Source organism: Anthonomus grandis, chromosome 2 (genome assembly GCF_022605725.1).
Source record: "Anthonomus grandis grandis chromosome 2, icAntGran1.3, whole genome shotgun sequence".
Lineage (NCBI taxonomy): Eukaryota > Metazoa > Arthropoda > Insecta > Coleoptera > Curculionidae > Anthonomus > Anthonomus grandis.
The window spans coordinates 30,778,057-30,792,496 of NC_065547.1; the positions used below are offsets into that span (position 1 = coordinate 30,778,057).

A 14,440-nucleotide genomic window follows, 5' to 3' on the forward strand; every position below is an offset into this window, starting at 1 on the left:
AAAAATTTTATTAACCGTTTACGTTATCTTCAAGGGAACGGGAAAATTCTAATAAGCAGCAATTTGCCTAATATTATTTCTAATTTTTTCTCAAGTAAGATGACAGTAAACGCATGTTTAATCTAGTCAAATTATTCCAGTAACGTTAATTTCCACCAGTTAAAATACCGGCAATCTATAAACTAATAAATTAATATTTCTATCAGGTGAAAGTTTTAACGGTCATTCTTATTTTCGGTTGCATTATTAGTTTAATTCGGAGAACGTTATTCTCCACTCTCATTTTGAAACACCTTAAAAGCATTTTTTCATATACAGGGTGCAGAACTATGAAATCAAACTTCTGGGGGTTGTTCAGTGCAACAGAAGAATCCATTTGAGTATAGGAACCCATGTCCGGAAATGCGTCAATACGCCACTACGGCCCTAAGACGCGTTAAAATTTATAAAAAACATTAATTACCTAAATAGGATCTGCTGCATTTATTTTTACCTTTTGTACATGATACCATAACAACGATTGTTTAAAATCAACGCTTATCAATGCCAATTTTAAATGTCATGTTTAAAAATTTTATAGCTTACAATTTTTTAACATTTATTGCTAATGGAAAACTTTACCAATCAAGAATTGGCGGATATGCATTTGGCATACGGAGCAACAAACTGCAATGCACGAGCAGCATCGCGGTTGTATCATGAACGTTATCCCGAACGACAGCATCCTGGATACAAAAAGTTTATTGCGGTTCATCGGCGGCTCGCTGAGACAGGCATGTTTAAAACCAAGATGCATGATACTGGTGTTGCTTGAACCGTAAGAACCGTCAAATTTGAAGAAGAGGTCCTTCAGCGAGTTGCTGATGAACCATCAAATAGCACACGTGACGTCGCTAAGAGTATGAATACGAGTAACGCTTCTGTCGGGCGGGTACTACACGAGCAACAACTCCATCCTTACCACTTCCACAAACTTCAAGGTATGACTGCAGCCGCTTATCAATTCTGTAGATTCAAGACAGAATTCAAGTTCAATTTTGTCGATGGCTTCAATTTTGTCGATGGCTTCTGGATAACATCATTGCACAACCAAATTTGTTACGATATGTTTTGTGGACCGATGAAGCCTCTTTCACAAGAGACGGTATTTTTAATAGTAGGAGTAGCCATGTTTGGGACAAAGAAAATCCTTATGCAATTTTTCCAAGGAAAACATCAGAATTGTTGGTCTGTCAACGTATGGGTAGGCATTGTTGATGATTATTTAATTGGGCCATACCTTCCACCGGAACGGTTAACAGGACCTATTTATCTGCGTTTCTTGGAGGAAATTCTCTTAGAACGCCGTGAAAATGTTCCACTAAACGTTAGAGAGCAAATGTGGTTTCAGCATGATGGAGCGCCGGCTCACTTTGCTGTACAAGTACACGAGTATTTGGCTCAGCGGTTTGAGCACCGTTGGATTGCCAGAGGTGGAGCAGTTTCTTGGCCTCCTAGGTCACCCGATTTAACGTCGTTCGATTTTTTCTTGTGGGGACATGTAAAGTCTTTAGTCTACGAAACTCCAGTAGAATCAGAGCTAAACTTAATTGGACGAATAACAGCATTTGAAATCATTCAAAACGAGGATCAAATTTTTAGTGTAGTCCGGCGAAATCATGTGCGGCGTTTAAATCGGTGTATTGAGGTTGGAGGAAGACATTTTGAACAATTGTTGGGATAGTATCATATACAAAAGATAAAAATAAATGCATCAGATCCTATTTAGGTAGTAAACATTTTTTCTAAATTTAAACGCGTCTTAGGGCCGTAGTGGCGTAGTGACGCATTTCCGGACATGGGTTCCTATACTCAAATGGATTCTACTGTTGCACTGAACAACCCCTAGAAGTTTGATCCCATAGTTCTGAAACAACCTGTATAGTTTAAACCGATAATTGACGACTAACGTAAAACAATATCAAATATATTTTTAACCCTTACTTTGTAATATTTAATTATCACTACCTTAACCTTCTCCTCAGGCCAGGTTGACATTGACCAGCAACATTGACATGACATTAACGATAACAAAATATGATTGTTATTACTTACACATCAGCATACATACATATATCCTCAAAAACGAATAATCCAAATGGAATTATTTAAAACATACCACTTTTTACAATCTAACGAGAAGCTTAGATTTTTCTGTTCGCCCTGAAGAAGATAGGCCGAAACGTTGGCAATAAAAGAAAAAAAGTGTTGAAGAGCTTGGATTCTAATTGACCCCTTATTCAACTTAATCCTTAAAAGTTAGCAAAATTAAACTGGGTCACTAAAACAACACACAAAATTATTTATCTGGTTTACTACGTTATTTTCCATCCAATAATAACAATAGTAACAATATTTTTCATAAAGCCAAATTATACGCAGTTACCCCTTTCGCCAATTCAATCTTTCTTTAAAGTTATTTTTCACAATCATTTCTATTTTAAAAAATATTTTGTTTTCCACCAAGAAAAAGTATCCTAATTTTCAATAAACAAGACTCCATTAACACAAACAAAAGTTGCCTTAATGGTACTTTCCTCCAACTAAAAGTTGTTTTATATTCCACATAAGTGTTTCACTAATACTTTAGTTACATTATTTTGTACTAAAAATTTTCGGATATTGTTATTTTCCCCGCGAAAAAATCACTAATTGAAAATCTAAAAATCTTTTCTCATAGATCATCTAGAGAAAACCAAAACCACCACCAGGTGCCGCACTGCATGTGCCACAATAAACTGCTCGCCGATGAAAAAATAACCGTAAAACGAGTTGTGCGGACGGTCGACGTCCAACCGAACACGCGTAAGTGGCTAATGGACAAGGCGCAATGGCTATTATGCGTCAAAAAAACCCCGAGGCACAAAAGACCCACGAATAACCCGTACACTTATCAAATAGCCGAGATTCAACAAAAACAACACAAGAGGGCGTCCTCGATGAGTTCCAGTGAAAATTTTAGCTCGTCCAGGTAGATATAATTTGATTTTCACGTGATACTTGAAAAAAAATCAATTCTATTTTCAGGTCGGACTCGTGGCGTCACAATCCGCAAAACTGCGGGATCCCCTTGAGGATGTTGGATCCGAAACGTCGTGCTTCCTCTTGGGTTTTCACCAGGAAAACGTCCCAGGACTCGAACTTGTCCAGTTCCAGAAATGACTCGTCCGCGTCGGGTGCAACGGCGAGCACGAGCACGTGGCGCATGTCCAGATCTTCGGCGTCCAGCGAACCGGCCAAGGTGCCACCGTGTGCCCGGACCAAGCCACGACTTACCAGGCAATACGCCGTTTACGAGGATCACATGCTGGATCCTCCAATATCTCCTGGAAGACTTACGGTAGAACGAGCGACTCTCCTCATCAATTCCATTAATCCGGTTTTATTTCCAGGTACGATTCCTGACGACGATCCCGTCCGCGGCCGAAACCAGTATGTTGGACGAGGACACGCAGTCGTCGACCAACGGCGGCAAAGACAAGGAGGTGACCACGCCCACAGGTGCCCCCTTATTGGCTGTGTTGCATACTGCCACGCCCACTCGCAGACAGTCAATTGTTACCCTACATCCGATGTCAGAAGCGAATAATAGTGCTAATAATAAAAGTGATAATAGAGTAGATTTAAGTTGGAGTGATGATGATGATGATAATGATGATGATGAAGTTGGTGAGGAGGAGGAGGAGTTTATTGTTATGCGCGGCGGTGATGCCAATCCTAGTCAGAAACAAAGTGGCTCTGCGTCGAGCTGACAATAGTAGTCTTATGAATGCCATTTAACGGTTAATGTTCGATTACATGTTGTAATGGCCCATAAATTCAATAATTTCTGTATTATATGATAGGAAATATTTATTTTTTTATTGAACGTTGTTAAGATTTTAATTAGAATGTATTGATAGTGCTATTTATATCTGATTGTAAGTGAATTTAAAGTATTTATTGAATATATTATTATTATTATATTACAATTTTCTTGTTTCATTTATTTATCTCTGAAAAAAAATAACTCTCAACAAATTTCCTCTATTTTCCGTCAATTAAAGTTCTGATAGCGTAATTTTCTATTGAATAAAATACGTAATCCATCTAACTGCAACATTCCGATAACCAGCAATCCCGCTAACGTAATTTTCCACTAAATTCCAATACCTGTAATTTTGGTAATGATATTTTCCACTATACAAAATGCCGCTAACCAATAAAAGAATTTTAGTAATTTTTTGTTTTCCTATTTAGAGCGAATAATACTCAAGCAAATCGTGTAATTGGCAAATTCGGTATCAATATTTTCCATAATACAAACTTTCCCTAATCAATAAGCGAACTAAAGTAATTTTCTTTTCCTATTTAGTACATCCTGTAGTTGGTAATTTCACTTATTTCTAATCTGGCTAACCTTATTTTCAAGCTATATTTATAGCTTTAACGCTATTTTTTATTTCATTTATGAATATATTTTATTTTATATATTTTTTACCTACAATTTTTAAAAATCCATTGTTTCAAAAATGATCCTTATGCAAATGCACACACTTTCTATTTTTACCGTTAATGTTATTTTCAACATAATCAAAATTACGCGGAAGCAAATTTTGCACATTATTCTATAATATAAAATTCCCCTAACCACCAATCTGACTAACGTTGTTTTCACCAGCTTAAACATAATATTAAATTTATATAAAAAAGAGTAAAATTTGGTTAATGTTTAAATAAATTTCGGTGAACGTTATTTTCTACCAAGTAAAATACGTTAAAATTGGCTTAAGTAATATATCTTTCACATTTAAACTCAAAACCTCCTCTCCGATCAGCCATTCTTATTTTGATGTTTTCTATCTGTTATCTATTATTATCTAATATTCAGGTTAGAAAAAATTGTACCATTAACGTTAATAATATTACATTTTTACAGGTTTTTCATGAATAACGTTACAGGGTAACGACCATAAAATATTTATGCCTGATTTAACGTCATTTTTGCTGCGTGGTAAAAGAATGTTAACGTCAATTTGAGCACCAAAAAAGGATTTATTGATTACAACTTTAACGTTGATTTCTTTATCAATATCTCTACGTTAACGTTGGACTTTGTCGTTATGCAACGTTAACAAAAAAGTTAACCAAACGACAACGTGAACCAAAAGACACCGACAAAAAACTTTTTATTTCCTTTTTTTATTGTGTGTAATATAACGTTAAGGTAACGATGAATCTTAATTGCAAAAAAAAGTTGTAGGTTATAACATTACGGTTAGTTTTCACTATCTATCGAAATAACGTTAACATAAAGAAATGTAACATATATACAGGGTGTTCCTTTGATCATGTTACAAACTTCTAGGGCAGATAGAAAACGTCAAAAGAAAAACAAAAGTTCATATAAACATGGATCCGGAAAAGCTTCCTCAGGGAGCTAGAGCTTTTTGAAAATAACCTTTAAAAACTAGTTTTTTTTTTAATAGCTCCGGAGCTACTTTAGCTACCGCAACCAATTTTGGGAGGTAAATTATTGTTAGTACGTTTATTCTTTTGAACCTACTAAATAAAAAAAATATTTACCAGGGGCTTCAGAATCAGGGAGGTATTTGGTAAATTTAGGCCCATTTCTTTAAGACTTTAATTTCTGCCCGTTTGGGCATTAGATTATGATGTTCCTATGCTTTTTACATAAAAAAGGTGCTCTTAGTAAAAGTCGGTAAATATCACCGTTTTTGTGGAAATTGACTAAAACCAAACTAAGATACAGCACCTGAATTAATGATTTTAATAATAATAATGCTAATTCATTGCCACTGTCAGTATTTTTTAAATTTGTCACTGTCAGTATTTTTTACATGATGTTAATTCCCTTTTTATTATGGTTAAGTAATGGAAGATTACACTTTTGCTGAATACGCTGATATGCTTTTAATTTATGGGGAAGTTCGATGTAATGGTAGAGCTGCTTCTCGACTATATGAAGAGCGGTTTCCCGAAAGGCGAATCCCAGCTCACACACTTTTTGAAAGGGTCAATCAACGGCTCAGGGAGACTGGCTCCGTTAAAATAAAACGCCAAGATAATGGCGCGCAAAGGAACATCCGTATCCCGGATATTGAAGAAATGCTTCAGCGATTTGAAGATAACCCATCAGTAAGTACTCGAGCAGTAGCTGATGCGATGCATGTAAATCATGTTAGGGTATGGAACGTTGTTAAGGAACAGCTTCTTCGGGCCTACCACCTGCAAAAGGTGCAATCATTAGGACTCAATGATTTTATGTCCCGCGTGAATTTTTGCCAGTGGTTTCTTGACCGGTGTACAGAAGAACCTCAATTTCCAAAATATGTCCTTTTTACTGACGAGGCTTTATTTGCAAAAGAAGGCATTTTTAATTCTAAGAATAATCATGTGTGGAGTGAGGATAGATGATCTGCCCCTAAATATACGACAGAACTTATGGCGACAACAAGATGGAGCGCCAGCTCATTTTTCACTTATTGTCCGCGAGTTTATAAATGAAAATTTTGGAAGGCGCTGGATTGGCCGCGGAGGCCCTGTCACCTGACCAGCGCGCTCACCAGATTTGACACCCTTAGATTTTTTTCTTTGGAGGCATATGAAAAGTCTCGTATATGAAACAGTCGAGTCAGAAGAAGACCTGTTGGCCAGAATTTCCGCAGCTGCTGAAGTAATCCAAACCACGCCTGATATATTTAACCACGTCAACCTTAATATGGTGCGTAGATACAATAAATGTATCGATCGTGGCGGCCGGCATTTTGAGCAATTATAATATTTTAAGTTTATTTTTGTACTTCAATACCTTTTGTACTTTAATACCAATCTTTAATAAAATTTGTTTACGTTTCTAAAATTGTTAATTTGTTGGTTTTTTATTACACTTAAAATCATTTAAACATTTTATGCCTCAAGGTAATTAAAGTGACAGTTAATTAATTTGAGTACCAATTTAATAAAGTGGCTACCTTAACTTTTTTTAAACATTTATTTTTTATTTACGCCAGATTTTTTTTTTTATTGTTTATTAATAATAATAGGTAATTCATTTTTGTATCTCATAACTTGCTTTTCATCAATTTTCACAAAAACGGTGATATTTATCCTTTACCGACTTTTACTAAGAGCACCTTTTTTATGTAAAATGCATAGGAACATTATAATCTAATGCCCAAACGGGCAGAAATTAAAGTCTTAAAGAAATGGGCCTAAATTTACCAAATACCCCCCTGATTCTGAAGCCCCTGGTAAATATTTTTTTTATTTAGTAGGTTCAAAAGAATAAACGTACTAACAATGATTTACCTCCCAAAATTGGTTGCGGTAGTTAAAGTAGTTCCGGAGCTATTAAAAAAAACTAGTTTTTAAAGGTTATTTTCAAAAAGCTTTAGCTCCCTGAGGAAGCTTTTCCGGACCCATGTTTATATGAACTTTTGTTTTTCTTTTGACGTTTTCTATCTGCCCTAGAAGTTTGTAACATGATCAACGGAAAACCCTGTATAATACATAACTTCACAAGAATTTTTATTTTGGTTAAATTAACGTTGAATTCATTAGTCAAACTTAATATTTTTTAGAGAAACATTAATGTAACCATAATAAATGAAAAAAATAGGAAAAATAGCATCAACGTCGCTTCAATCAGTGACATAAATGATTAAGTTGATAAAAAAATACGAGTTTTTTTCTATTTTTGACCAGCTTTATCGCTTTATCATCTCTCTGGCTAAATCAACATCGATAAGAGTTAATCACTGGATTGTATCAATACAATTACAGTAATAACACAACGTTTATTTGACGATTTAGTATAGAAAGCTAGAAACATAATAGCACCAGCAACAAAATCAATTTAGAATTTAATTATGACAGGAGAGTCTTAGCATGTCAACTTTCTATAAAAAAATAACGGATATATGGTAAATAGGGTTAACGTTTATTTTTAATAGGTTGATAGCATTTAACATACAACTATGTTAAGCTGGTTTTATTAGGCTAAATGCAACAAGCTAAATTAGAATTTTATTTAGTAGAATTAAAGTTACCATAACGTTAAACTGAAATTACTATTGATGTATTTTTTCGAAAAAAAAAACGTGATTTGTACACTAAAAATTACTTTGAAGAATGTAATTAAAATATAACGTTAAATGATCTTTTAAGCGTTTATCGTAACGCAACCTTTTGTTTAGTGGATTAGTTTTTTTTATAAACCTGCCGTGCATAGATTTTTTTATGTTAACATGTTTGCCGCAGAAGTAATATTTGGTACAAAATAACGTTCACAAGACTGCATTAATTGTGGGTGCAAAAAACAGTTCATTAAACAGTTAAATGAAGACTAATTAATTACGCTTACTAATGTAATTAATAGTGTTTTTTTACTTTGAACTTTATACTAAGTAAAATTGTAATTTCTTGTTAATATAACGTTAAATAGTTACAACAATTAACCTTTAACGTTAAAAAACATTAATGTTGTTACATATAACAGAACTTTTTATAGGTTTTAGTTTAGTGAGAAAATGAACGTTATAAGGTACTGTTGGGTAATAAGGCCGGGCAGGTAATAAAGCCAAAGTTATCCCAACGGATACCTTAATATTCTGTGGTCCTAGTGGCACCATCTAGGTGTAGACAGATCTAACACAAAACAGTTGGCGCTTTGCGAGCTAGTATACATTCCTCCATTTACCTACATGCACGTGTTTAAAAATTTGGAAGTGTTTTCGTGCCCGTGTTGTAAAAAATACCTGCAAAAGGTGAGTAACATTTTTTGGTAGTTTGATTAGAGTATTGTTTGCATTATATTTTCCAAATTGTGTTGGTATATAGATTAACTTAACATAGTTGTTTCGTTTTATTTACTCTTTTTTTGTTACATCTAACCTCAAAAAGAAAATGGATGCCAGACTTGTAACAAGGCCGCGGCCTTATTACCTGCCTTACCATTAAATTTGTTTGCAGATAATAAAGCCGGCTACAAAATAATGCGTAATTTTTTGTAAATTTATCTTAATTGTTTACGCTGGCAAAAGTCTTAAAAAAATAATCCCATTACTTATATATTTTTTACTTACTTATATATTTTTTTAAAGAAATTTCCCACCTTATCTCAATGCAATGAGCTCCCGGCCTTATTGCCTGCCGAAATGGTTACCTTTAAGTTTCTAGCCAGGTAATAAGGCCTATTACAAGATGGTCTAAAAGTTGTTTTTCCATGTAGGATTCCTGCGGAAGTCTTAGAAAATAGTTTTTTATACCAACGTGTCAGCAACAGTTACAGCGCGGAGCAGTTTTCTAGCTTAGGTAAGTATTATAGCTGTAGCTATAATGTTCCGGCCATATTATCTGTCTCCTACATACGCAGTAGAAAATACTTTTTTATTTTTCAGTTATGGGGAAAAAAAATCGAGGAATACGAGCAAATTGGACCGAAGAAATGATGGAAGAGGCCCTTCAGCTATTAAGGAGTGGTCGGTCTCAAGAATGGGTGGAACAGCAATCTGGGATTCCGCGTCGTACCTTAAGGAATCACCTTAAATCCGGTTCCTCAAACAGGTCATTGGGAGCAAAACCAGTATTAAATATGGAACAGGAAACGGACTTAGAAAGGAAAATATTGAGATTTTCTAGCAGAGGCTTTCCGTTAACTTCGAAAGTTTTACGCCGAAGTGTTTTCAATTATTGTGAGAAAATGAGCGTTAAACATAAATTTAACCGGGAAAAAAAATTGGCGGGTAAAGAATGGTACCGTGCCTTTCTAAGACGTCATCCACAAATAGCTCAACGCAAAGCACAGCAATTAAATCCTGCCCGAGCTCAGAAATTGAATCATTTCATTGTATGTATTGTATTTCATGTGATTATTTTGATAAATTGGATGCTCTGCTGTGTAGAACCGGATTAAAACATAGCCCCGAAAAAATTTACAACATGGATGAGAAGGGTTGCAGATTAACCCTTCATCACCAGCAGCTAGTACTAGCCCAAAAAGGTGCCAAAAGAGTGCACTTAGTGGCGCCTGAACATGCGGAAAACGTCACAGTAGTCGCTTGTGCAAATGCCCTAGGCCATGTCATACCACCTACGATTTTATTCAAAGGGCAACGTGGAAAACCTTGCTATTCTGATGGTTTACCAGCAGGCTCAGCTGTACACATGACCGCAAAGGGCAGCATGACGACTGAGATATTTATCAAATGGCTGGAGCACTTCTCACAATTTATGTCTTCCCCTCCAACAATTTTAATTTTTGATGGAGCGTCAAGTCACCTAGATGAGTCCATTGCTGAAAAGGCAGAAACTTTAGGAATTGAGCTTTTATGCCTACCCAGTAATACGACTCACGAGCTCCAGCCAATGGACAAATCCGTTTTCCGGTCTTTTGAATCCCACTGGGATCAACAGCTTCTTGAATATTGGAGTCAACATCCTGATAGAAGGTTGAGTAAAGAGAGATTTTCTGATGTATTCACGCCAGTCTGGGGAAAGTGCATGACTATTAATAACATCTGCAATGGTTTTAGATCAACTGGTATCTACCCGTTCAGTAGAAACGCCATTCCTGAACATGCATTCGCCCCAAGTCTTCCAACTCATCGTGGTCAAAATATTGCAGCTGAAAATAGTGAGGAAAGTGCCATAGTAAGGGAAGAACTTTGGGATTCGGAAGATGATATTCCATTAGCAACATTATTTAAGACAACTAAGGATAATTCAACAGTACATTCCAGTACCAGCCCTGCAGATCAGTCTCAGTCTCAATCAACTCAGTCAGAAGATTTAGCTGAAAAAGGAGAAACTTCACATCAAAACTCTTTCTCTGAAGTTTTAGTTACACCTGATATGGCACCAATAAAAACCTCCAATCGAAGAAAGGCTTTGAATTATCGTGCTCAAGAGGTCAAAAGGCACATATTTAAGGATCGTGGTTCTGGTAAAAAGGTTACCAATATCTCAAAAAAGGGTTCTGTTGTGAAGAGGAAGTCCGCCAATACGCCAACTACGAGCCTTTCAGCTGTATGGATGTGTTCTGTTTGCCTGCTTGACTTTGTAGCCGATATGAGAGCATGTTCATCTTGTGGTACTTGGGTTCACGAAGAATGTGTTGGACTAACAGTTGAAGATAAAGAAGCATTTATTTGCCCTGAATGCATGCCCTGAGGAAATTTTAAAAATCGGCCTTATTACCTGCTACAAATTTTACTCCGTGGCCATATTACCTGCCTATGCTGGTAATAAGGCCAAAAGAGTTGTTTTTATTTTTTTGCATTATGAATGTTTAAAAATTCTTGTTTTCATTTTTTAGTTATGTTTTTTAAAAGAATACATGTTGATTTATCTTTTGTATCTTACTTTGTAATAAAAATATTTTTTATTTGGTTATAACAAAAATATTTTTCTTAACCCGGCCTTATTACCCAACAGTACCTTACGAGATTGACCAGCTCATATTAGCCATAGAATCATATTTCATCAATTTTACAGGTTGACAAATATAACGTTGTCACATTTTGTCGGATTAACGTTGCTTACTGTTAATCTTAGAACATTGAATACACATTGAGATATTCAATGTTCTAAGCTTTTAGTTTTATGGAAATTTTTTCTGTAGACTTAATTAACGAAATTTACACACAATTCTTGTGTTGAGTATAACGTTAGTAAATTTTATTTGTGTATCCTTAGCAAAAACCCTCATTGACGGACTTTAATGAAAAATACTGTTGTATAACTAATGTTACTGTAGTTGCATTATTCGTGAAACAAAACATTTTCTTTACATAAATAACGTTAACCTAATGGCATTAATCGCAGAAAAAAAACAATTTAAATCTATTATTTAAAATTGGTGTGACAAAATATAACGTTATAGGCTTTTTTCCAATAAACGTGGTACTTTGGGCGTAAATTATATTTTATTGTATATTTATGTAAAGGGAATTTGCGTTATTAAAATAAAACATTAACAGGTTAATCTTGTGTATCAGGATATACATTTTTGGAAAAATAAGGTTATTGTGGTTGCATTGAATGCGAAGTAACATTTTCCTAAGACGATAAATAGCGTTAACGCATTGGTATAAATCACAACTAAAAATTGTACCATATGACATAAACGAATTTTTTATTGGGTAAAAAAAATGACTTCGTAAAAATAACATTAAAGTATTTATAACGATGATATTTTATTTAGTAAATACCATCAAAGAATTTTATTTTTATTTTTTCGTTTATTAAGTTATAGTAATAATTAAATAATAAGTAATAATTAACTAAGAAACAACATTAATATAACGGTAATAAAACACAAAAAAAATTTGAAGTTAACAATAATCCATTTTTTAATGTGTTTAAAAATATAACTTTGTAAAAATAACATTAAACGTTGTTAAAAACTACCAATGGTTTAAACAAATACGTGTTTGTAACAACTTAACGAGATTTTTTCCTAAATTCTGTTAATCTAATCTAATGTTTTTTACGTTATGTTGTATTATTATTATAGCATTCCAAAGTAACGTTAACATAGTTGCATTTGGCACAAAACGGCATCTGTTGAATTCATTAACAAGATTTTATTAACAAAAATACACTTTTGACATAAAGGTACTAAAAAAAATTATTATTGTGTTTAAAAAATCTTTTACGTTAATGTGGTTTCAAAAAAGAGCGGCAATTAAGTTAAATTCGTGCTAGTTGCTACTCTCTAACTAAATCAACATCGATAAGAATTAATCGCCATGCTAATATAATATATATAATTTCAATACAATACCAGCAAAATCAATATAGGATTTAATCATGACCGAAGAGTTTTAGCGCATCAATATAATTATTGATTTTTATTTAAGGAAGCGCCCTGCATCTCCGAATCGGAGAGGCGCCGAGAGCGTATTTAGGTCAACATAGGTTAGGACAGGGTGCACAAAGTACAAATTTAAGCTTAAGTTATATAATAAGAAAAAAAACAATAAATTAACGTTCGCCCGTTAACTGAAATATTATTACACAGTCGTCGCAGTGGATGCACGCCGTCGCAAATCCAGTTTTCCGTAATTTAAAAATAAAATCCAAATTTATTTGAGTCGAGACGTTCGGCGAGTGTACAGTTCGGGCCTGTTGATAAATAACTTGTGGTTTACGAAACATATATCGGACTTATACAACATACATAACAAGTGAGTGTTTTTCTTTCTATTTATGGTTTCATTATTGAAATAAGGCAACGGGGACGACCTTCGATCGACAATTTAAATCTCGTTTTGCGGTCAGCCGATGCGAAAAAAAATTTATATTGTTCACGAATTGGGTCATATAGATCCTAAAAAAAGATGTAAAAAAAGGGTGTCTAACAATAAATTATTACGATTACGCGGTCATTTGTATGTAAAAAGTGAAAGGAGCGAATGCATATGTCATTAATTACGAAACATTTTGTGTAGCGATTCTGTTTAGAAATTCAACAGGTTGGGCCAAAATTAATTTTTGAAAATACTAATGCAAAAAACGCGCAAATTTTGACCCTGGTTTAATCTTGACAGCAAACAAGGATTCTTTACGTCGTAAAAGTCACTTTCAAACCCGAGTAAAAGCATTCACCGACCATTCAATCGCAATGTGAATTCAATATATTTTTTTTGTAAACCTAAGATAACTCCTTATTATGTATTATATAATAGCATGCTGGTGTCTTTATACTAATTCGTGACTAACGGCATAATACATTAAAATCAAATGTTCAACTTCTCTAGTAGACTAAGATCTAGTAGACTTTTAATTATTATCGTTATCACCTCGATTCAAATGACTTTGACCTGAACGCAAAAACAATCAAAACATCGACTTTGTTCTAGGATATCAGCGTAACACCAAGAATGATTTTTTTTTAAATACGGGGATTTTTTCACCGGATGATGTACTTGTCCAGTCCAAAATACGATAAATTTTTATTTTGCAATGAGTGAGTTTAACTTAAATTTTAAATATAGCATAAGTAGAAAAGAGAAATTTAATCTTCAATTTGATTGAATGTTCACAATTAAGGCCATAGAGAGAATATTCGGACCCCGGAGCAAATCTTAAAAGCAAACTCCTTCATTTTTTTTAATATTCATAAAAATTTGTATAATTGTTGAAAAGTCTGAAAAAGTGTCGAAAGGATTTTTGATAGAATTGTCGATTTGAAATTGATGAATTTCTGAAAACTGTAACGCAGATATAAACTTTGTTAGCATCACAGATGTTCTAAAATAACTGACACGATGTTTAGAATTAAATAGATTTTTTTCTGTACTTTGGCCGAGGTAAAATCATGAATGTTCAGTTTTCTTGCTAACTCAGATTCCAAATGCAAAGTTGCCAATCCGGAAACTCGATTCTAAGTTGAGCA

The 14,440-nt window shown here is 34.2% G+C and overlaps 2 protein-coding genes across 6 annotated transcripts in view; both read left to right on the forward strand.

The window, feature by feature from the left end:
• Positions 1-4,010, forward strand: part of LOC126750198 (lutropin-choriogonadotropic hormone receptor) — a 120,133-nt gene extending 116,123 nt beyond the window's left edge. For all 4 annotated transcript variants that reach the window (XM_050459731.1, XM_050459732.1, XM_050459733.1 and 1 more), the window contains 3 exons: positions 2,720-3,010; positions 3,067-3,379; positions 3,432-4,010. In XM_050459731.1, coding sequence (XP_050315688.1) covers positions 2,720-3,010; positions 3,067-3,379; positions 3,432-3,791 — 964 coding nt within the window. In that variant the 3' untranslated portion in view covers positions 3,792-4,010. The remainder of the gene's footprint in view (positions 1-2,719; positions 3,011-3,066; positions 3,380-3,431) is intronic.
• Positions 4,011-13,055: 9,045 nt separating this feature from the next.
• Positions 13,056-14,440, forward strand: part of LOC126747347 (pyruvate carboxylase, mitochondrial) — a 33,787-nt gene continuing 32,402 nt past the window's right edge. For both annotated transcript variants that reach the window (XM_050455913.1, XM_050455930.1), the window contains exon 1: positions 13,056-13,229. The gene's annotated coding sequence lies outside the window, so the exon portion shown is untranslated. The remainder of the gene's footprint in view (positions 13,230-14,440) is intronic.